General features: G+C 51.5%; 6 protein-coding genes across 6 annotated transcripts; 3 read left to right on the top strand and 3 right to left on the bottom strand.

Annotated features, from left to right (window-relative positions):
• Nucleotides 1-1143: 1143 nt before the first annotated feature.
• On the top strand, nucleotides 1144-4641 carry HIP (Hsp70 interacting protein HIP). Its single transcript, XM_002368094.1, has 10 exons — nucleotides 1144-1319; nucleotides 1703-1902; nucleotides 2124-2288; nucleotides 2390-2589; nucleotides 2688-2739; nucleotides 2926-3027; nucleotides 3126-3222; nucleotides 3322-3546; nucleotides 3643-3701; nucleotides 3810-4641. The coding sequence occupies exons 1-10, from the start codon at nucleotides 1295-1297 to the stop codon at nucleotides 3960-3962; spliced, it is 1278 nt and encodes a 425-aa protein (XP_002368135.1). The 5' UTR covers nucleotides 1144-1294; the 3' UTR covers nucleotides 3963-4641.
• On the bottom strand, nucleotides 4194-5522 carry TGME49_232655 (hypothetical protein). The gene is made up of 9 exons (XM_018780333.1): nucleotides 5327-5522; nucleotides 5245-5275; nucleotides 5123-5188; nucleotides 5007-5068; nucleotides 4913-4947; nucleotides 4774-4856; nucleotides 4690-4716; nucleotides 4585-4634; nucleotides 4194-4528 (listed from the first exon to the last, which is right to left on the bottom strand). The coding sequence occupies exons 1-9, from the start codon at nucleotides 5450-5452 to the stop codon at nucleotides 4460-4462; spliced, it is 549 nt and encodes a 182-aa protein (XP_018636809.1). The 5' UTR covers nucleotides 5453-5522; the 3' UTR covers nucleotides 4194-4459.
• A 1165-nt stretch (nucleotides 5523-6687) lies between these two features.
• Nucleotides 6688-9135, top strand: TGME49_232650 (hypothetical protein). Its single transcript, XM_018780332.1, has 2 exons — nucleotides 6688-7788; nucleotides 8239-9135. Exons 1-2 carry the CDS (start codon nucleotides 7194-7196, stop codon nucleotides 8970-8972), a joined length of 1329 nt encoding a protein of 442 aa, XP_018636810.1. The 5' UTR covers nucleotides 6688-7193; the 3' UTR covers nucleotides 8973-9135.
• A 1111-nt stretch (nucleotides 9136-10246) lies between these two features.
• On the bottom strand, nucleotides 10247-11982 carry TGME49_232640 (RNA 2'-phosphotransferase, Tpt1/KptA family protein; the record flags this gene model as incomplete). Its single annotated transcript, XM_002368092.2, has 1 exon — nucleotides 10247-11982. The coding sequence occupies exon 1, from the start codon at nucleotides 11387-11389 to the stop codon at nucleotides 10247-10249; it is 1143 nt and encodes a 380-aa protein (XP_002368133.1). The 5' UTR covers nucleotides 11390-11982.
• Nucleotides 11983-12250: 268 nt separating this feature from the next.
• TGME49_232630 (hypothetical protein) lies at nucleotides 12251-14736 on the top strand. Its single transcript, XM_018780331.1, has one exon. The coding sequence runs from the start codon at nucleotides 13250-13252 to the stop codon at nucleotides 13913-13915; it is 666 nt and encodes a 221-aa protein (XP_018636811.1). The 5' UTR covers nucleotides 12251-13249; the 3' UTR covers nucleotides 13916-14736.
• A 1891-nt stretch (nucleotides 14737-16627) lies between these two features.
• Nucleotides 16628-19929, bottom strand: TGME49_232620 (hypothetical protein; the record flags this gene model as incomplete). Its single annotated transcript, XM_002368090.1, has 2 exons — nucleotides 16628-18870; nucleotides 19269-19929. The coding sequence occupies 2 exons, from the start codon at nucleotides 19927-19929 to the stop codon at nucleotides 16847-16849; spliced, it is 2685 nt and encodes an 894-aa protein (XP_002368131.1). The 3' UTR covers nucleotides 16628-16846.
• Between the last annotated feature and the right edge of the window lie 419 nt (nucleotides 19930-20348).

Genomic DNA, 20348 nt, shown 5'->3' with positions numbered 1-20348 from the left:
CTTTCCCCTACAGTTCCTCTTCCAGAAGCGCACATAGACACTTCACAGTTAAATAACAGGGCCATCGTCTGTCATGCAACCAACTAGCGCGGTGCGAATGCATCGTACTACAGGGTAATTCCTTGGATTCGGCAAACGCTGTTCACAAGGACTCTGCAATACGCTGTGCACTGCTGGTCTAGATTGTAAATCGACGAAAAACAACGGCACCATACCACATCGTTGTATACAGAAAGTTCATATGAACGAATTCGGAGTGAATGGAACCATCAATTCGTAGACGCCCTAAACAGGGGCTTCGAGTCGAATGAACGCGACAAAGGTAGGCAGCCCCCCCAGAACGAAGCTGGAACGAACCCTTGCCACTTTTTCACAGCAGGCTTGATCTAAGTTCTCACTGGTGTAGAAACGGCTAATGGCCGTGCCGGTTTCGAGCCGAGAGTGGCCTTCACCTCGCCTTTCCAGTCTCGTGTTTGGAAACTTCTTCTCACCACCGCATATTGTCAGGTTCAAAAAACCAACACAGCCGATGTCGGCACAGACGTCGATAGGATCCCCGTTGGATGCAAGACGAAGCACTGTCGGGTGCACAGCTCGACCTGCCGTAGTACAATTGAGGCTCGCCAGATAGCAGGAAAGTACGCCCCTTGTTACATCATTATTCTCATACACTACCTCGGGAACGAACATCTATCTCGAATAAAAAAATCCAAAAGGGACAGAATAAATTCAGCCAAGCTAACGGCGGTAGCGGTAAATTTGGCACAGGGCCCCGCAGTGTACGCGTCTCCAAGCCAGTCAGCGACACACTTGCTCTACAGGACGCCTGTGAGAGGTTCGCCACGCGCGGCTTCCAAGGCGGGCTGCGTCTCTTGCAACGCAACACCAAGCAGCATTCAGTGCCCTCGTTGCACTGCCGTCGACGTTTCCGTCTTTCGTTCCCAGCACCGCTGAATGGGAGCACAACATGCATGCACGGCTGCAACGGAACTGCAGCAATGAGCTTATATGCGGGGCAAGGGCGATCAAGGTTTACGGCATCCACGCCGTGTGTCCGTATGCTTTGAACACTACCTGTGTGGAAAGTTCAGCGGGAGCTGTGAACCCGCAGAGAGGTTGCAGGCATTGGGCCACAGGAGGGGTATCCAACGTTTTTGGCCATATTTGAGGACGTGTTTAATCCATTCTGGATTTCGGACGGTTTGAAGAAGCTGCGGACGTCAAGAAAGGGGGAACGTTGCACTTCTTTGCAGTGTGCGCCTCGTCGCGGAAGTGTGTCGAAGAAGCAGGAACTATGGCGGCGCTCAGCCCTCAGAAAGGTACTTCCGGAAGGCTGTAGAAGTTTGTCTCGTGTCGGACCTTGATGAGCTTATTCTGGCTGGTGAACGAGGAGAGTTAAGGTCTCAGCTTTTCTAGATAGCAGGCGAAAGTGTCCCCTTTGTTTTTCGCGTGACATGCAGGTTTGTCGGGGGACGCGTTCCTGAGAAGACACGTTCCGCGTCCGATGTTGCATGGTCACTGGAAGAGCTCCTTCATACGTGAATGAGTGCATGTCTTCAGCGGAACACGGTTTTGCTGAGATGTGTGGATGACAGGTATTTCCTCCTGTAAGCTTCCCGCGGCAAAAACGAATCGCGCCGGTACTGGAGCCTCTGAGCGTAATGCGTTTCAACTGCGGCGCGCTTCTTGTGGCTTTTTGCAGTTGCTGAATTGAAGGCATTCATTGGAATGTGCGAAAGGGACCCGTCCATTCTGCATCGACCGGAGTTGTCATTTTTCAAGGAATACCTTCAGTCTCTCAAGGCAGCGATCCCTGCTGAGAGGCAGGCAGGGGCAGGATCGCCAGACCGACCTACCACGTCTCCGGTGCCTGAGGCATCATCCGACGATTCATCGTTGGAAGTAAGTATGAATATCAGTTGCAATTCTGTCGCTGGTAGTGACGAATTCGTGGGGTAAAGATCACAAATCTATGCCGTAGCACCGACAGGGAACACACTGGGTTCGTGTGTAATGGGTTCGTGGTGGCTTCCAGAGCATGCGGCTACTGTCGAGTCAATGTACTCCTGGATTGTGGCGACGTATATGATGTACCGAATGTATCTGACTCTGAGTGTATGCAGTCCGAAGTTGAGGAGTTCGATGAAGAGAGCCTGAAGGACAGTGAAGTTATTCCTCCTGAGACCAGTCCCCTGCCTCCGCTTGCGCCGGAGGGTGAAAAAGAGCTAACAGATGACGAGCTGGACAAGTTGGGAAAGCTGAAGGAAGAGGCTTCCGCAGCATGCGAGGTAAGGTTACGGGAAGGAGTGAGCATTGTACTGTTCACCTGTCCGTGGCCTGAAGGGACTTATACTGGACTTTGGCTTGTGGTCATCTGCGTCTTTTCTAGGCAGGAAACTCTGAAAGGGCTTTGGAGAAGTTCACCGAGGCTCTGCTGATCGGCAACCCGACGGCGCTGCTGTACACACGAAGAGCCGATGTCCTTCTGAAACTAAAGAGGCCCGTTGCTTGCATCCGTGACTGCGATGAGGCTTTGAAACTAAACCCCGATAGTGCACGGGCGTACAAAATACGTGGAAAAGCTAATAGGTGAGCATCAGACCAAGTGCGTATTGCGACATCGAGTCAGTTCCTTTGAAACAAGGTGCATTCTTATGATCTGCTCGTCCGGCATGTTGCTTTTGCAGGCTTTTAGGCAAATGGCGAGAAGCCCACAGTGACCTTGATATGGGCCAAAAGGTTAGTCGCCCTAACAAGTTGATAGTAACGCAAGAGACGGTAATGGTGCCTGTTGGGGGACGGCAGGTTGTTTCTTGAAGTCCCGGGTGGATGTTTTTGAGATTGTGTGTGGGCTGTAAAGCATGTAGTAGGGCCAATGTGTGCTTCGTCTTCGCTGGTGTCTTTGGATTTTGTGACAATTTGCAGATTGACTATGACGAAGGGCTGTGGGATATGCAGAAGTTGGTGGACGAGAAGTTCAAGAAGATTGAGGAACATGAACGGAAAATTGTCCGGAAATGCGAGGAGGTAATTTCACATTTATGGCAGCTGATCCAGGTTTTCGATAGCTCCCGGAGCCGTGGGTTCCCTCAATTCGTATCGGTTCCTTTTGTGTCTGTGCCCAGGCGGAGAAAAAGCGTCGTGAAAAGGAAGCAAGGAAGCGTCGTGCTGCGGCTCAACGCGCTTACGAAGAACAAAAACAGAGGGATGCTGCAGGCTCAGGCAAGTCGCTGCATCTAGACACGTCGGTGACACCTCCATGCGAAAATGGTTCCTGGTGTCGTGTTACGTTATCTATGCGCTGCCTGTGGTTACTTTCAGGTGGTTTCCCCGGGGGTTTCCCTGAGGGATTTCCAGGATTTGGTGGTGGAGCAGGATTTCCGGGAGGCGCAGGTGGATTCGGGTACTCCGGAGGGATGCCTGGGACCTTCCCCAGCAGTAGCTGTGGAGGCTCTGGGATGACAGGCACCCCCGGAGGCTGCTGCGGTGGCATGGGAGGAGGATGTGGCGGCGGCATGCCTTCTAATTCCGTGCCAGGTGGAGCGGGTAAGGAACAGAAGGGATGCTTCCTTGCATGATGTCAGGGTTGTTTGCGCACTGAATCGCATGACGTTTTTTGAAATGGAATGTGTCATTTCGCAGGTAACCTATTTGGAGCCCTTAACGATCCCGAACTTAAGAAGCTTTTTGAGAATCCGAAGGTAGGCAGGCTGGCTTACTAATCCCCAGAATGCCACGCGTAACGTAGGCATGTGTCGCCTGCTTATGTCTCATATGCAAGTTGGTTTGAGCTGCTTGCCTGTTCGCAGATGATGGCCGCGTTCCAGGACATCATGTCCAATCCATCTTCGATTTCAAAGTACGCTAGTGATCCAGAGGTCATGGCGGCTATGGGTAGCCTTACATCTAAATTTGGTGGCGGAGTGCCTGGTGCTGGATTTCCAACTGGCTCTCCTATGTAATGCTTCAAGCTACGAGATAATTAGTTACGACTGAGACTGACATACCGTTAATTCTTATCAGTCCTTTGGGCGTATAGTATGGTCAAACAGCAGTAATGCCGGCAAACCACTTCGTGTGACTGTCGTGGGGCGCCTGCCGTGTTGGGTGGTGATGAGACTGACGCAACAGCAAAGGTGTCTTTGGAAAATCGAATGACAGTCTGAACCTGATGGTCTCGCGGGAGCATTGAGTCTACAACGAGATGTTACATTGAGCGTGGTGGGTGTTGGCCTCGGCCCTGTCAAGATTGGTGGCGTGCGAGAGCATTTTCGAAGGGATAGTTCACCGTACATATATGTGTCTGGACGGTTTACGACTGGTAGCTTGACAACCAGGTGAAAGTGATGTAACGAGAGAAACTAAGTCGCGTCAGACAGAGTGTTAATCTCAGTTTTCTCTGGTCGACGCGTTGTTTAGCGCGTACACTGCTTTCCGGGAAGTTTTGCCTTCGGGTGATTCATTTCTTGCTTCCTGATTGGGCATCTTGAGAAACGTCTGTGTCACCTCCAACTGTCTGTGCTGGTCCCTGGTGAGGAAACGGATGAGTCGGTAACAGAGAACGTAGAGCTCTCGTGTGCTTACCTGAAATGGACTCCAGCTCGATAGTCCACCACCAGCCCCATAATCAGCCCCTTCGGGAATCGAATCATCGACCAGAGAATCTTTCGGACGTACGAGAAGGCTTACATCTGGGCAGGAACGAACGCGGGCCTCCTGAGGCATGGACGATACAGATACAGCCGTTTCGTGATATGCGGATATCTGCCTCACCAGAGCTGGGTGAATTAAATACATATTGAATCTGGTAGAGAGCGATGCCGGCGGCGACAGAATCGAGGAAGTACACAATAAACCTACACACGGACACACATGTCGGAGCTGAAAGCAAAACTTCTGTAGTACTGCTTACTCAAATTTCGTTACACTGTCTGTAAGCCATATTTGCTATCGTATGCGTATTCGTGCTTTTTAGATGTCAGCGGAACCGGGAAGGTCGAACCTACCAACTGAGAGGCTACTAGAATGCCAAGCCAGATAAATCCAGTCATGAAGAGAGTAGCAAAGCCTACAGATTCAGTGTGCACACCGGCTGATTCCGTGCTGTTCGGCTTCAGTTTACTTGTGGCAAGCGAGAGGGTGATGCTTAAGTGGGTTGGGGATTTGTAGAAGTAATACAAAAGAGAGCCTAATGGTCTCAGCCTCAGCAACGGCCTTCTGGGTGTGTGCGTCTACTTCACTCACCGAAGATGGCCATTGTCACACATCCTCCCATCTGCATATGGCCATGAAATTTGTTTGGACGGATAAAATTTAGATCGCTCACATCTTGAGCGAAGAAGTGAGCCACGATCGCGGCAACGCAGAACATGGCGACCACCAGAATCCTAGGCTTTGATTTCTCAAACTCCATCCCCTCAATGGGTATATCATCAGGGCCGCCGAAGTACATCTTTGGAAATCAGCAAAACAATAAAGCAACCTCGCGGTATCAAAACGAGGGAGTAGCACAAAACAGAGATACAGATCATAAACAAGGAAGCTTTGCAGTTGGAGTGATCCACAGAAGTGTAAGAACAGTCGGCTGCGCCCTGATGTATGCACACTGCAACGGCAGGCATATGGCCAGGTGCCCACCACATGAGACAAAACATTTACTCCCTTGAATGCGCTGCATCAGAAAAACCTACTCGCTTCTTTTCTCTCGAAGTCCTTCCCCCTTGGCGCTTTTACCTTGCGTTATGCGTGACAAATAACAACGATGTGGCGTTTTGGGGCGCTTTCAAGTGAACTGTCATGGATTGAGGAATGCAAGCGCATGGATAGAGACCCGTGCTGTCAAAGCCGAAAGGCCTGGACAGCCTAGTCCCCCTAAAGCATTGCCGGGAGGTGCCCCAATAGTGTGTACTGGCGCAGGGCCATTCTCTTCACTCATGCCCCGTGTAGTTTCAAATCGAAGCAAGCACAAGACTGAACGCCGGCGGTACCGCGCAGCCCTGCGCGACACAGCCATTCTTGCGCTCTCGATCTCTCTTCAAATGTGATGCTGGTACTGGGACAGTCGAAGAACCGACAATAGGGGCAATGCAAATCGCTACATTCTGCTTCTATCAGAGAATCACCGCAGAAGAAGTTCACCCGATGAGTTTCGCGGCGTCGCGATGCACTCGCGGACTGCAATCGCTTCGTGCCAGTCAATTTCCTGCCGTCACAGTACATTAGAAGTGTCTCTGCCAATAGGAAACCAAGAAGCCCCACAGACAGAGAGATGACTGCAGACGACGGGCAGCTGCACACAACTGCTATGTGGTTTGTCCTCCCACGTTATGTGTGCCAGTGGGCGTTGTCCTCGGAAAAATCGTCCCTCCTGTCGCCATCTCAGTGGACATTCGTCCGAACTTGGAAGGCGATGACTATAACAGGGAACTCATCTACCAGTATTTTTTTGGCGACACAGTGTGTTCACTGCGCTGTAGACACTGGTACGGGGACAACCAAGGATCTACCAGTGTTGAGGCGTTCGAAAGCGGACGGCGTGCTGGGGTTGCGCGACACAGCGCGGCATGCTGCGGTTCGCACACCCGTCTCTTCCGTCAAAGGCTGCCGTCATCGCAGTGGCATCAAGCTCAAATTGGCGGCGCGACTCGATGGGTTCCTGCTCGGATCATTTCTACGTTACACGAATGCTCATACACTCTATATCTAGAATTTTGTGACGATACACATGCTCTACATGTTTTTCTTTCACTTGTGCACGCTTCTACCTCTCTCTTTTCTTCTCGCAATCCACCCTCTCCTGGATGTAGCTGTGCGCTGGAAGATGACAGCTTTGCACGTTTTTTCGGAAACGTCTTGCTACTGCGACAAAGCAGCGTGATCTTAAAAAATTTAGCACTACGCTTTTTTTCACGCAGGCCGAATGGTCAGTTTCGGTATGTCATTGAGTTTGCTGCGGCAGATGTTTTTTCCTCTGCATCTGCGCATGCACGGGGCAAGCGGCAAGCAGGTGTCCTATACGTGGCATCAGTAGAAACGCGGCACTTTCGCCGTCAGCATTTTCGAGGAGGTCTGAAAGATCGAAGCTCCATATGTGTTCTTTGAGAAGCTCCTAAGACGTCTTCCTCTCAACGAATGTGGCGTTGGAGTCCCGTTGAGGTGAACCGGTCGTCCGTTTTCATTGTACAGTTCCAGTCATGGAGACCAGGGACAGCCTTGTCCGTGAGGGTGCACGGAAAGAGGAGAATGGCCACCATTCGACAGGTGAGGGCCCCGCTTTGCAGTCGACTTCGTCAAGAACACGCTCGGGATCTGGTAATGCGGGAGAGATTCTAGATACAGCCGTTGCCCTTGACAACGGATCTGGAAGGCCGCACATGGGCTTGGCTGCCACATCCCAAGAGAGATGTGCACACGAGAAGCCCACCTTCGCCTTTTCTCCGAAAATGTCGAAGGCTGGATTAGGAGCTATTCCTCTGCTGTCAACTAGCTGCCCTAGTGCCGCGTCCGCAGATTCGGCAGCCACTGGTATCTTGAGACAAGAATGCGACGAGCAGCCCGAAGGACTACCGAATGATTGCGCAGTGAAGGAGACAACACAACATTTACAAGAGGTCAACTTTTCTCTGCTTGCCACGAGAAAACAAGATCGAGAAGGTGTCAGGTCACCGGCACGACAGCCTCACACATCTTGTGAGAGAGGGTCGTCTCCTGCATCAGCCGACAGTTTATGCGAAGGCCGTGATGCGGGTACTCCTTGCTCGCCAAGCAAGGAAACTGAGATACGATCAGGTGAGGCAGATGCGTCTGTCGCGGTATCTGACCGAAGGAGTAATTCTCACTGCTCGCAGTGCGGCGGGATGGGACTGCAGCTCGGCTGCGATAACTGTGGACAATCCCTACATCCCGCACGCCTAGAACAGGAACTCCCTTCGAGTGGCTCCACGTCAAAGTGGGCATGCCTATCCTCCCAGTCGATGAACGGACACATTTGTGGTCAGCAACCACAAAATGTGCAGGGGGCTGTTCAGGAGGGGGTTGTGGAAAAGGGGAGGTGTTGCGAGAACGATGCTGTAGGGATTCTCGTGGAAGGAGAAGAAACATCTGGGGGAAAAGGGTCATGTGGGGGTGGCGCGGACGATGCTCACGTAATAGAGGCCACTCGAGTAGGCGATAATGACACGGAACCTCTTCAGGAAACTAACGGTGCTTCACTCCCTCATGAAACCATGTGCGCTGAAGGTTGCAGCACAGTCGAGAAGAAGGAGTATATGGCAAGTAAAAAGCGACATGCTGCGGTAGCTTTGTCACCCAAAGCTGCAGTCAATCATGCTTCACCACGGTCAGCAAGCCCGAGTCCGTCACATTACAGTCGCAAAAAGCGACGATGTGACAGCGAAGCCGGCAGCACATCCAGATGCAAAGTCAATATAGGTCCGAGACACCAAGTGCCTGCGGTGCCGCCATTCTTTCTGGACTCTACATGTGCGTGGGACGGGAAAGCGGAGACGCTTTCAGATTTTCAGGGTTTATACGCAAACGACACAGACGACACGGCCAGATTGGTGTACTCGCCCTATGCCATGCAACGCGTGTACATGAAGAGGCTGGCGGAAGGTGCGGGCGATAAAATAATTAAGAATGCCGAAGAAATGAATTCGTTTATTCAGTGCGTCGCCCAGAATTGGACGAGTAAGTCTGGCTGGCAACCCTTCTCTCCAGAGTATGCATACAAACTGCTCCACTTTGCAGGATACGATCCCCACCGAGCAATTCGGATTATGAAAGACCCAAACTTCTGCTTCACCGCAATCTGCGACCCACCGCAGCGACGTTATGACAATAAGTGGAGACCCAATGACCGAAGAGGCCAGATTGGGACGCTTCCGTATCCATCTCCCCTTACTCTTCGCGCGTACTTGTCTAAGCGCAATCAGCATGCTGCAGCTCCGTTTCACCGCGGTGCCTCTACGTGACACGAAAGACGCGGCTTTGTGCTTCCTGCGGTTGTTACAGCAGGGTAGAAAACAACCGTCACATTCATTCTTTCTACATTGTGCGACTGTTATACGGAATACTGGGACGAGGCCAAATCACCATTTGGTCATTATTCTGCGTATGATTCTTTGGAAGTTATATCTCGAGACACAGGATGTGTAAGCGAGTCGTTGTGTGGGAGCATACCACAAGGGATGGACCAAATGAGAAAATGCAAGACTTTTCAATAGAGTCACTGTTTCTGCAGAGACAGGTGTGCAAAAACGTTCCAGGATGTCGGAGAAATCTTTTTGACAAGAGTTCAGTAGCGCAAAACGTTTTCTGCGGCTGCACTTCGTGAGCCACTTACGCGGCACATATGATCTAATGAGGCTGCAATCTGCACGAATCATGCCAAAACGTATTGCCATTTCTTCTTGCTCATAGTTGACAGGGTTCTGAAGCATCGGGGGCGTGACCGGTCTACTAAACCATAGATCGTGAGGAAAGCGCAACACTTCGGCACCAAGTTGGACACGGAAGAGTCGTACCTTCTTGACTGTTTTCGTAGATCCAAAGTCTCTACAAAACACTATAATGTAACAGTTATTGCAGGAGCAGGCAAGCGATAGTCGACAGCACACCTAAAACATATGCAGCACGACGGCGAAACACATCTAAATGGCGATGCAAACACATTAAAGCCACTTTTTGTGATGCATTAAAAGTTTTTTCGTCTTACATTTTATATTAGCGAAGAACAGAGGAAAGAACTTACATGTATGCATGAGGGGCAGTGAGAGTGTTCCAGGAGATAATCCAAATGTACCTGATGTGCAGTGAAGCCTGAGACACCCAGTGGTCGATATCGGCAATTCTTTTTTAATAATATAGAAGCCTATTTTTTTGTGTAAAGAAGATTTTAATATAGTTTTTTATTAGAAAATTTAATTCTTTTTAACACTATATTTTGCTTAAAATATTAAATTTCGATATAATTAAAAATTAGAAAAAGCCTTGCAATTTTATTAGATCCTAAATCTAACGCGTCTACCAATTTCGCCACATCCGCATACTATTTTTAGTTAGGCCTAGTAGGTTTCGAACCTACATAAAAAACTGAAACCCTATTCTGGACAGCTTCGTTTTCTCCAGTTGATGGGACAAGGAGATAACACGGAAGAAGCTGCTGAGGAACAGCTTGCAAAAGGACCACGTTGCGTTTGTACGGAAGTTCCCTAGGCGCTTGAAGGGCAGAGCCTCCTCCAGAATGTTAAGCACTGCCACGACCGTCACCTCCACGAAAAAGAATCATTCCCGTTTTTCTGTCGACAACTTTTGAAAAAAAGCGTGTCTCGATAATACCACGTTCATTCCCAGGCGACAAGACGACGTCGTTCGAAGAGACAAACATCCTGAGACCCTCGTCAAGTGCCTTTTTTACATCTAAGAAAATAAGCACGTCTGCTGTTGCCCGCATTCCAGAGATGACTCCTTTCGTCTCGGTCGAAAATCCACTTGCAAAGTGAATATGATTTCTCGACATACGCGAGAGGCCTTCAGTTTCTATCCGCTTCCAGCGATTCCAATACGTTCCATGGACAACAGTTGCAACAAGTTCTTCTGAATCACACCCAGTTACTTCTGTACTAAGACAACAAGTCGGCAGGTCAGACACACTTCGAACTGGACGCAGCAGTTTCTCACTGTCAATGCAAGCCATGGAATGTCCCTGGTTCGCCCTGATACACAAGACAGCCCCGTTATTCCGAGGAGGGCAGAGTGAGTCGGGGTATCGGCTACAGTTTTTGCCACGAGGTGATGTCCGCGTTGAGGGACCGGCGTCCGTTGTAATCCGGTCTAGTTTTGCAATACTGTCAGGAGATTCTAACTTGTTTTCGTGTGGGTGTTTTCCCCTGCATTTGCCCTCTGAACCATCGCCTGCGTCTTTCTGTGGCAGTGACACTGCCGTGCGCGCTGAGATAAACTGTACCTCTTCATAATGTTCGTTCCCCCCTGCCTCGTCAGGCGCTCGCCAGCAAAGAGAGAATCGTTGCTTTGCATCAGTCTGTACCACTGTGATGATATCTTCTTCCGTAATCACGTCCTGCCTTGAATTCTCTGGCAATCTTAGTATGTCGCGAGTAGCAACGAAACCATCTGGCGATATTGCCAGGCCCCTTTGCAATGCCTGATGCCGCAACAGTTTCGTAAGGCGACGAGAGAAGGCATACAGCTTATCGTTTTCCTTTTGCGAAGGGCTCCCGTTCCTTCTCTGACCGCCGACGGTGTTTCGACGAATGACCCTGTCCCCCACCTTACCCGAACATCTCACCCTTTTAGGACCAGCTGCCCCGCTCCGTACCACCATACTTGACTGCGCACCATCTTTCTCCTGCTGCAGTTTTGGATTCATCGTTGCGAACGATACGGAATAGCACTGAGCGTCGTCGCTGTCGCCGAGAAACGACAATCGCTCTCTTGGTAGCCCAGGCACATGATTCGCTTGTGTCCTTCGCTTCAGGATCTGGGCATGCCACGCTGCCTGACTCGGCTTTCACAACAGATATTTGTAGTGGGGAGGATATTCTGACAGTTCTCATCCAGCCACGGTACCAGAACAGTCGAGTGGGCGTGCGAGGATGCTTTATCAATATTTCCTACATCCTTACATTATCTCTTGAAAGGAGTCTAGGAGCACAGATACACCCATACGTAAATTGTAACGGTAGCGGCTTCCGAGGATCACTTGGCACTGCCTCTTGATCCACGAGCTGTCGTTGCCCCAGCAGCCGTGACTCACGCACAAACGCAGTTGCGGAGCCGGGTACCCCAGGAGAAAATGCCGAGAGGGTGTTCCATAAAACCCGCTACTCCCAGACTCTTACCTAAAGCAGGGCACTGTAGTTCGGGAAAACATGCAAGGATCCTGAGACATTCATTGTGGCTCTATCGAGCTACGTACGGAAAAGCGCTAACTCTTTCCCGTTTCCACGCCAACGTGACTGTAAGCGCTGGAGGAGTTTTGTGACTCGCATGCGGCGGTATGGCAAGCATGCGTTTTGGGGGAAATCCTCCGGTGATAGCAGCGCACCACTTTCCGAGGTGCCGCGGCTGCTCGGAAACGCTAGACCGACGAACTACGCACATCTCGATTTACGCAAATCGCACGCCAGTTTCCTCCCCACAACACGTGTCACCGTCCACCTGTGCAGGCCTCCACCGCTGGCGTCGAGCACTCCTGTTGTAGAGTCCAAGAGAGGAGCATACCACAGGCAATCGTCAGCTGGTGGCGTCCCGATCGGTGGCACAAAGACCTGCTGGCGGGTGCAGTTGTTTTGCTTTTCTGCCGTACACTGAACTTCCGTTTTTTCGGGACACGGCCATTATTGACCATTTCTTGTTTATGCATGACCGTTTTACTTTTGGCCAAATGAACAGAGTGTTGCGGTGAAGAAAAAATCATTAGTCTTCGCGGCGAATTCTCACCGGATTCGTGCAACACTTCCTGTCATTACACCTTACCAGCTATTTCCTGATGAGGCACGCGTGCCTCGGACTTCAAGCTGAGTTCCGTCTGCTGTGTGAGGCCTACCTGTTCACCTTCCGCCTTCAGCTTCTGTTGGTCAACGGAAAACACTTCTTTCAGTCGCTAACGGTCCGGTCCGTCTAGTACCAAAGAAAACCGGTTTCGCGAGGGGCCGTGGACGAAGAAGCTGCCATGTTGTTCGTCATTGTTTGACTGGCATCCCGCAGATAGCACCGCATCGAATCGTGGATTCGCTTGGTGGCGCGTCATCGTAATCAAACGCAGCGGAAATACCCGGGAAAATCGTTTTCAGCTGGAGCTGGAGCGCACCACATGTCCTGGACACTATATGCCGGCTGCTTTGTTCCCTAGAGACAACCAGTGACGAGGCGTTCTCGTTTGCTTGCGAGCTCTCACGTACTAATGTAATAAAGTCAGACTTGAACCTATTTCTTCGAAGGGGACTGTAGAGTTGTTACCGCGTCAAACCCAAAGTCACAGCAGAACCCTATTCTCTTGGAGGGGACTAGATTTATTGTTGCCTTACTGTTGTGCTCTGGTCAAGTGCTCATTCGCAGTTGAATGCCCAGCTTCGACGAATTCCGTCTATGAGTAAATGCTGGAGTGGAAAATAAAGGTTTCGATTTACATATGCATTTTTTGACTGCGTGACCGACAAAGACGTTTGCGGAGAGAGATTGGTCGGCGTTGCGTAGACTGGCTGAACCAAAGTTGAATACACGCAAGATGAATACGTGGATCAGTAATGCGACATGCTCTCAGGAGATGCCTCCTGTCCTTTACTCCGACGGACACCACACCTACGTCTGCGTTCAGGGGCCAAACGGTCCGGAATACATCCAGAGACGACAGGAATCAACTCCTCTGTTCACGCCCACCTCTGGATTTTGTGACGGGTTTGCGGTGCCGTCGGGTCATCTTGGAGCCGGTGCGGCAGGGAATTTGACTCCGCAAAGCACATCATGCTCGACGAGCAGCATGAGTGACTTCGCGCCGTCGTTGGGTTCGGACAGTGTCGATGGAGCGGACCACGCTGCTGCAGTCGCTCAGTGTAACCCTGGCAAAAGAAGACTAGACGGCAATGGCACAGCGTGCAGCGGATCAAGAGACTGCCATTCGGAGGAACATGACACGTGCGAGAGGGCACTCAAGCATAGCCGGTCATTCGGACTGACACATGTGATGTCTTTCTCGTCGGTAAGTTACGCTTTAATAAATGCGAACCTCCAGGCGCATCTGACTTTAACGGTTGAAACCAGCATTTTGTCTTCATGCTTGCACTGGCTGTACATTGTGTTAAACCCTCTTGTCACACTGTGCCACCGGACGATACCAAATCCTCTCACTGCAGATGTGTGCACATACTTGCGTTTCTCACTAGTTCATGGCTGATGGGAGGACGTATGACATGTGCTCCGTGATGCTTGCTTTCTGCGGAAGAAATGCCTTCCGGCTCTTCTTGCCTCCTGCGTGGAAGCAACGGCGCCTATGAAAATGCTGCGATTTCTTCTGTTCTTTGCAGGCGTAGTCCAAGATCGCGTTATGTGACCTCATCCTTTTGTCATTCAATGCAAGCGAACGAGAAGATTCCAGAATGTCGATGCTCGTTCCATGTCTCACATGGGATACAATATATTCGCTTGTCACGTGATCAGTATTGGGTCGCCTTTTTGGTCCCCTTGAGTTTGGCCACAGCAGGAAAAACAGACCTACTTCAGGTGCTTTGTGGCATGCCGTTTGCGTTCACGGATGCTGCATTTCTCTTGGCATTAGAACTTGACATTTCACTGTTTCAGGGATGGGAAAGACTGCTCATGAGGGTTGGGAATGGTGGACATTTTTTCTACGACTGTGTGATCTGATGATTGTTGATGTATTCTTGAGGGAAGCAGGTACTGCTCCGCAAGCTGGTAGACTGGCGCATACTTGTGATGAATGTTCGTTTGTAAAGTTAACATAGGTTGTAACTCAACCCCAGTCATGCAAGGCATCCTTGCGAAACCGCGTCGTCTACTTTGGAGTGATCGCCCTCAAAAAAAAAGTATATGCCCGTGCACAGCGCACCAGATTCTCTCTTTCATTAAACACTCCAAATATATCAGTTCTGCATACATACGAGTGCTCTCCATGCATCAATGACGTTAGACCCATTGAGCGCGACGGTGTTCCTCGCAGACTCTTCACAGTCTGGTCAAATCTTGATGAAAACCTGGATAAACATGATTGCCAAGCTTTTGAACCCAAGTAGAGAGCGTCTTTGGATTTTGGTGATACAAGTGTGAACGATCAGGCGACTCTTTAAAAGTGCTTCCGGACTACAGCTTCGGAACGTTCCGGACAATGATAGTTATAAACACAGCCTAGCGGGGGAAAACACAGGCCAGCACCTATCATGTGTGAACTGGAAGGCAACTCGCCTGTTACGGCAAAAAAAAGAATTCTGGGGGCAGCAGTCGTTAATAACATTTCGCTCCAAAATACAGGGGGAAATCGCCGGGACATCTGAGGGCACAAACAGATGTATGGGCTGCTTTGAACAAAATCGAAACGGCAGCGTCTCCTTTACTATGTGGGAGTAGACGGTTGGTTGCAATTAGCGTACAAATGCTACTGTATAATTTGGACCCGCCCTGCTAGTCGAGACAAGCGCCGACGAACAGCTGTGCAGCACGGTGAAGCAGAAGGTACTGCGCACATGTTACCTTCTGTGACACGGTATACAGGAAGTTACTGAACTCGTCTTCTCGGCGTCACTCTTTGCCAGCGAATACGCATCTGGTTTTTAGTGGCTTCGCAGATGGAGTTGGTACACGTGGCTGTAACGAGCTCCAGTGAGAGCGGAGTTCTTGTGATCTAGGAACGCCTAGGCTGGTACTTGCATCCCCATATATATATATATATACAAACAGTCGGCGAAAACATCGGGGTTGAGTGTTTTGCGCCTGTTGCCTTTGATCTGCGTAGCGGAGCGTCCAAGAATTTGAACCGTTATTCCTCTGAAGGCATGATAGACGTTTCAGGCGCCAGCTGAAGGCTACTTAAGACATTTCTTCCTCTCAAGAAAAGGTATAGATACGGAAATTGATTCCCCAAGCGCACAACTGGCATACATGAGTGAATTACTCTTGAAATCGAAAACATACAGAAGAACAGCAACGTGCACATTTCCTCCGTCGAACAAGTATTTCCTCTGAAGTACAGCAATACCCCCAGGAGCCTGTCCACGGATGACTGGTCAGTGTCAACATGCACCTAGTGCTGCTTTTGAGGTCACTCGTTTAACCAAACAGTTGTCAGCACCTCGACATGCGGCTGGTTAAAACGTTTGCAACTGCGGGGTATCGTGTTGGTCTGAAATGCCGCTGTCAGTAATCTGCGTGCGACTCTCGTGGATGCCAGCTCAATTTGGAATCGACTGTAAAGTGGGTGGGGCATGAGCCATGAACTCTCCGCATGAGGACTACTCTAGCGAAGCACCTGAACAAAGTGAAACTTCTGAGCTGACTTCCTCCCGCAATGGCTGCTGTCTTGCTCTTCCCGGTGCCCTCGATCCCTCCCGATAATCGCTGTCGAACCGTCGCGACACGAGACATAACCTTGTTCAAAACGAGGAGAATACCTATGGATGCTCGCTCGTTCCGAGATTGAAGGCGAGCCTGGGGAGGACACCAGTACCGGAGAAGACAACTGACTGGTCAGCGCTGTCCATTCCGAGCTGCCTACTCTTCCTGAGGAAATGACAGAGATCCTGTCGCTTGCTGGCCGTGTCTCGAGACCGCCCACGTCTTGGCTTAACTTCTTATCAAGGCTACGTCCGTACCCCTCACAAGCGGAGATGCCTGAACCACTAGGGGGGCTTGACAGGGCCGAAAGATCCTAAACGCCACCATTTTATGGTGACAAGCACCCAGACACCTCCAGAGAGGGCCATCTATTCGCAGCAAGAGGCTGCCTGCGTTATCGCCCTTCTTCGGGATTCAATCCAAGGGCATGGAACCATACTGGTAGTTTCGTGGATGAATGGTGATGCGACTGAGGGCACTCCCGCACTTTGGCGTCCACGCTTCTTCGCCAAGAGATGCCGTGGGACGGCTAGTGGCCTTGGGTCTGTCGCCGCCAGCCTGAGGCCTGATCGCATATTGCGTTGGCGTTTTTGGACGGCAGTGAAGCGATCTGTTGCGTCGCGACACCGATTCTTTCACGTGGTGCTACACCGGTAGGTCAGGGTTCGGAGGGGGCTAGAAAAGCGGGGGGAGGACACGATAGGGACTCGACATGCTAATATGCCACAGACACTTTCACTTCCCCCAGCCTCCGCGTTGGCTATGGTTCACCATTTTCTTGTTCGTCGTCGTCGTTTCCCCAGCTAACATCGCTTTCGCTCTCTAAGTCGTCGGCACTCCCAAGTTCTGTCATCTTGAGATGCTCGTGCAACTGAGGGATTGAGGTGTCTGCCTCACCCGGACCTGTTGCCACAACCGGCCGCAAAGCCGCCTCACGCAGAGTTCCGCCACAAGTGTGACTGACGAGAGATTGATGCGACCCTCCAGCTCCTGCCACGCCAGGCTGCTCTGTTTCGGCAGATCTTCCACTCGGCGTTGCCGCACTGCACGAATCGGGAAAGAAATCGGGTCCCCCGACTGGATCTCGATCCTCTTCGCCGTTGCTTTCGCCATCTGTTAGTCGCGCCTCAAACACCTGAAGGTCCTTCGGTTCATAAACAAGCAAAGTCTCCTCACTGACAGCCTCGCCAGTCGCGAGTGCCGTGTCCCGCGCATCCGTTCCGGGAGGAGTATATGCGACTCGTTCGTCGGAAGAGGATCGTTGCCTTGAAGCAGCAAGGTGCCACTGTTCGGCTAGAGCTTTGTACTCTTGAACTTGTTGTCTCAGTTCTAGCCTCTTTTGCGTTCTTCGCTGTTCGTCTTCGTCACATGGATGTTGCACGTGGCTCCGGGTCCCGTTCGCAGCACTGTGCCCCTCTGGACTCTGGGAGCGACCCGCTCGAACGGCAGTGCCCTCTTTCCGCGCTTGCACAAGTAGGCGCGTTTCTTCCTTTAGCCGTTCCATTTCCTGAGGGTTCTCCTTCTCGTCCGGGCTCAGTTCCTCGAAGAAGATGGACATGAAGCAGTCCTCTGGGAAGGCGGGGAGAACCACAGCGCCGTCCATCCCCGCCTTCCTGATTTCCAAACACCCGCCTTCTCTTGTCATGTCTGTGTGGAACGCTATCCTGGCAGTGGAGATTTTACGCGCAACTGTGAGGAAGGTCGAGGCAGTTTGCTCCTTCGACCCTGGAATGTCTGCTTGCTGGTTTCCCGCAGCTTCGCACTCCGATTCGTCCCTATCTGAATCACGCACGGGCTGTACAGCTACATGGATAAGTCTCAGCAGAACGTCCCCCCAGAGTTTAACTCCGGGAATGTCAAAACGAATGCTTTCCTCAGACTCTGTGTACACCGGAAGACGGCACGCGATTTCGTCGGGAACGCACCATTCGTCACAGGAACTCACAAGTTTGGCGCCAGTTTGGTCAGCGCCAGCTGCCTGCTTCGCGTTGACGCCATTTTGGGGGATGCAGGCTGAGAGAGAAGAGAAAGCAAGGGCGCCTTGGTTCCAAACTTCAAGGACTGGCCTAAACAGAGCCCGTCCTTGCCCCTCTTCACTTTCAGGGTTTAACGGCTTGCCCGGTTGGTGGGGAGCTCCAGGATCGGACCTCGCCTCAAGAAATGCCGGGACGCCGTTTAGAATGATCCTGCGGAGTTTCTTCGCCTCCAGCGAAGGCAATAGCGTTTGTTTGACACAGACGTGTTGGAAGAACCGAAGAAAACGCTTCTGGCTAGGCAGAAGAACCAAGGGGTCCGTGGCGTCCACGCCGCAGACATCCTCCAGGAATCGCACAGCGTCCTGGAGAGTTGGGGAGAAGCCCGTCCAGTGCAAATACGCGGCCACGAATGTAATGGACCGCGAGAAGCCTTCGACGCAATGGACAAGCAGCACATTTTCTGCATCTGACTCAAGCCACTTGTGCACGCTGAGAAGCAAAGAGAGCGTTAAAGACAACGGTGGATAGGGCAAGCCCCGGTATGCAACATCAACCACCGTTCCACTCGGGAACAATGAATCAGATGGAGGCTGTAGGCAGTCTCTCTCTTCCGGAGAAGCACTCGTTGACCGGGCTGTCGAGGCAGAAGGAGGGCAAGAGACGCGTTGGTACTGGCGTTCAGACATGTTCAAAATCAAATATTTATTCGCATGGTGATGCTCAAGGTAGGCCACGAGGAATCCGGTATTCGGCGCTTCGGGATCTGGGTAGTCGATGATCCAGATGTTCTTCGAAACCTTATACATGCCTGCACCGCCCACACAGCCACGACGAAACAAACGCCACCGGGCATTTTATTGGCCTCTCTTTAGGTCTGGGGAATGTTCTCCCCGACCCGCCCTCGTGTCCCCCTTGTCTTCTCGGAGCCAAATGCTGGACACAAACGCCATTTTCATGAGCTTCAAACCATATCTTGTTCTGCTATCCCTTCAGAGATAGCGGTGCTGTACAATGCGACATCTACAACTGGAGTGTTGAAAACTTTGAAGCAGAAGTCTGTCCCTCGCACCGCCAGTGTCGCACCAATCTCTCAGAAGCCTATCCCAAAACTCCGCAAGGCGCCTGTTTCCAGTCACTGTCCTTCAATTTCATGTGCCGCCGAGGGGCTACGCGACCGAAAGAACTGACAACGAATGCCGGACGTACCTGGGGGTCTGAAGAGTTGCTGAGAGGACTGTTCAATGGATTCAATGAGTGACTGCGCCGCTGCCGTAGCGAAATTGACCACCATGGACCCGAACATTGAGGAACTGCTTGGACCTGCGTCGAAGAGAACCGAAGAAGTCGCAGAAGAGGAAGCTCCACTGTCCGCGGTGTCTGTCACCGACCCGCTGAACGCGCCGCTTATTCGCTTCACAAAACTGTCGCTGCTGGCCTCCCTCTCCGGCGTGCTTCCTTCCGGGGAAAATTCCCCTGCAGCTTTTGGAAAAGACTGCTTCGGCAGAGGACTTTCGCGCTTCGAAACTCCACCGCAGCGAACCACGCGCGTCCCGGAGAAAGCCTCTCGAGAGGCTACAGAAAGTCGAGCGGAGTTCTTGCACGCTTGAAGCACGGGGTCGGCCGACATTTCGGAGCTTCCTGCACCGTCTTCCGGCTGAGAGGCCCGAGACGGGCGTCGTTCCTGTCCCGGCAGGTACGGGACTAACAAGGGAGGCGAATCATCTTCGCCGTTCAGGGACGACCGTTCTGTGTCTCTCTGTTGCCAGTCCTGCGACGGCTCAGACTCATGGCTAGGCTGACCAGCAGCCTGGAGCAGGGTCCGATGCGCCGAGCTGGTCAGACTGCGAACTGCAGTGAAAAAATTCATGCTGCCGAACAGGTCATGGATGTAAAAACACTTCAGCCAACTACCCTCCTAATAAGGCATGCAGGAAAAACGGGCTCGGAACAGCGTTGCCGCGGATGAAGAGTTGCGGGACTGAACGGATGGGAGGCTGTGGCGAAGGCGGAGGTACTTGAGATTAACACTACGACGTTGATACCTTGGGAGAACGGAAATGGTGAGTTGGCTCAGCGAACTGCCTCCACCTACTTAAATTGCGGATGTGCAAGAGTTTCTTCCAAAAGAATGATACAAGTGGCTTCAACCAGATTTCGTTTCTGTCTCACGAACAGGGTAAAATGATTCGAAGGGGGTAAGAGCGTTTGCAGGGCCGCTGCCCGATGCTTGTGACATTCTGTAACACCGGAAGACTGCCTCGCGGGAACAATCAACACAGGGCGTGT

This window comes from Toxoplasma gondii, chromosome VIII, assembly GCF_000006565.2.
Source record: "Toxoplasma gondii ME49 chromosome VIII, whole genome shotgun sequence".
Lineage (NCBI taxonomy): Eukaryota > Apicomplexa > Conoidasida > Eucoccidiorida > Sarcocystidae > Toxoplasma > Toxoplasma gondii.
This window is presented reverse-complemented; position numbering and strand designations above follow the sequence as displayed.

Excerpts from the sequence above, each read along its gene's own strand:
- TGME49_232655 (XM_018780333.1), bottom strand. The coding sequence starts at position 5,452 with ATGTACTTCGGCGGCCCTGATGATATACCCATTGAGGGGATGGAGTTT. Across the intron at positions 4,717-4,773 it reads ATTTAATTCACCCAGCTCTG|GAGGCCCGCGTTCGTTCCTG; the intron begins GTGAGGCAGATA and ends TCCATGCCTCAG. Across the intron at positions 4,635-4,689 it reads GCGTTCGTTCCTGCCCAGAT|GGGCTGATTATGGGGCTGGT; the intron begins GTAAGCCTTCTC and ends CGATTCCCGAAG.
- HIP (XM_002368094.1), top strand. The coding sequence starts at position 1,295 with ATGGCGGCGCTCAGCCCTCAGAAAG. Across the intron at positions 3,028-3,125 it reads TTGTCCGGAAATGCGAGGAG|GCGGAGAAAAAGCGTCGTGA; the intron begins GTAATTTCACAT and ends GTCTGTGCCCAG. Across the intron at positions 3,702-3,809 it reads AGCTTTTTGAGAATCCGAAG|ATGATGGCCGCGTTCCAGGA; the intron begins GTAGGCAGGCTG and ends GCCTGTTCGCAG.
- TGME49_232650 (XM_018780332.1), top strand. The coding sequence starts at position 7,194 with ATGGAGACCAGGGACAGCCTTGTCCGTGAGGGTGCACGGAAAGAGGAG. Across the intron at positions 7,789-8,238 it reads GGAAACTGAGATACGATCAG|GTTGCAGCACAGTCGAGAAG; the intron begins GTGAGGCAGATG and ends TGTGCGCTGAAG.
- TGME49_232630 (XM_018780331.1), top strand. The coding sequence starts at position 13,250 with ATGAATACGTGGATCAGTAATGCGACATGCTCTCAGGAGATGCCTCCT.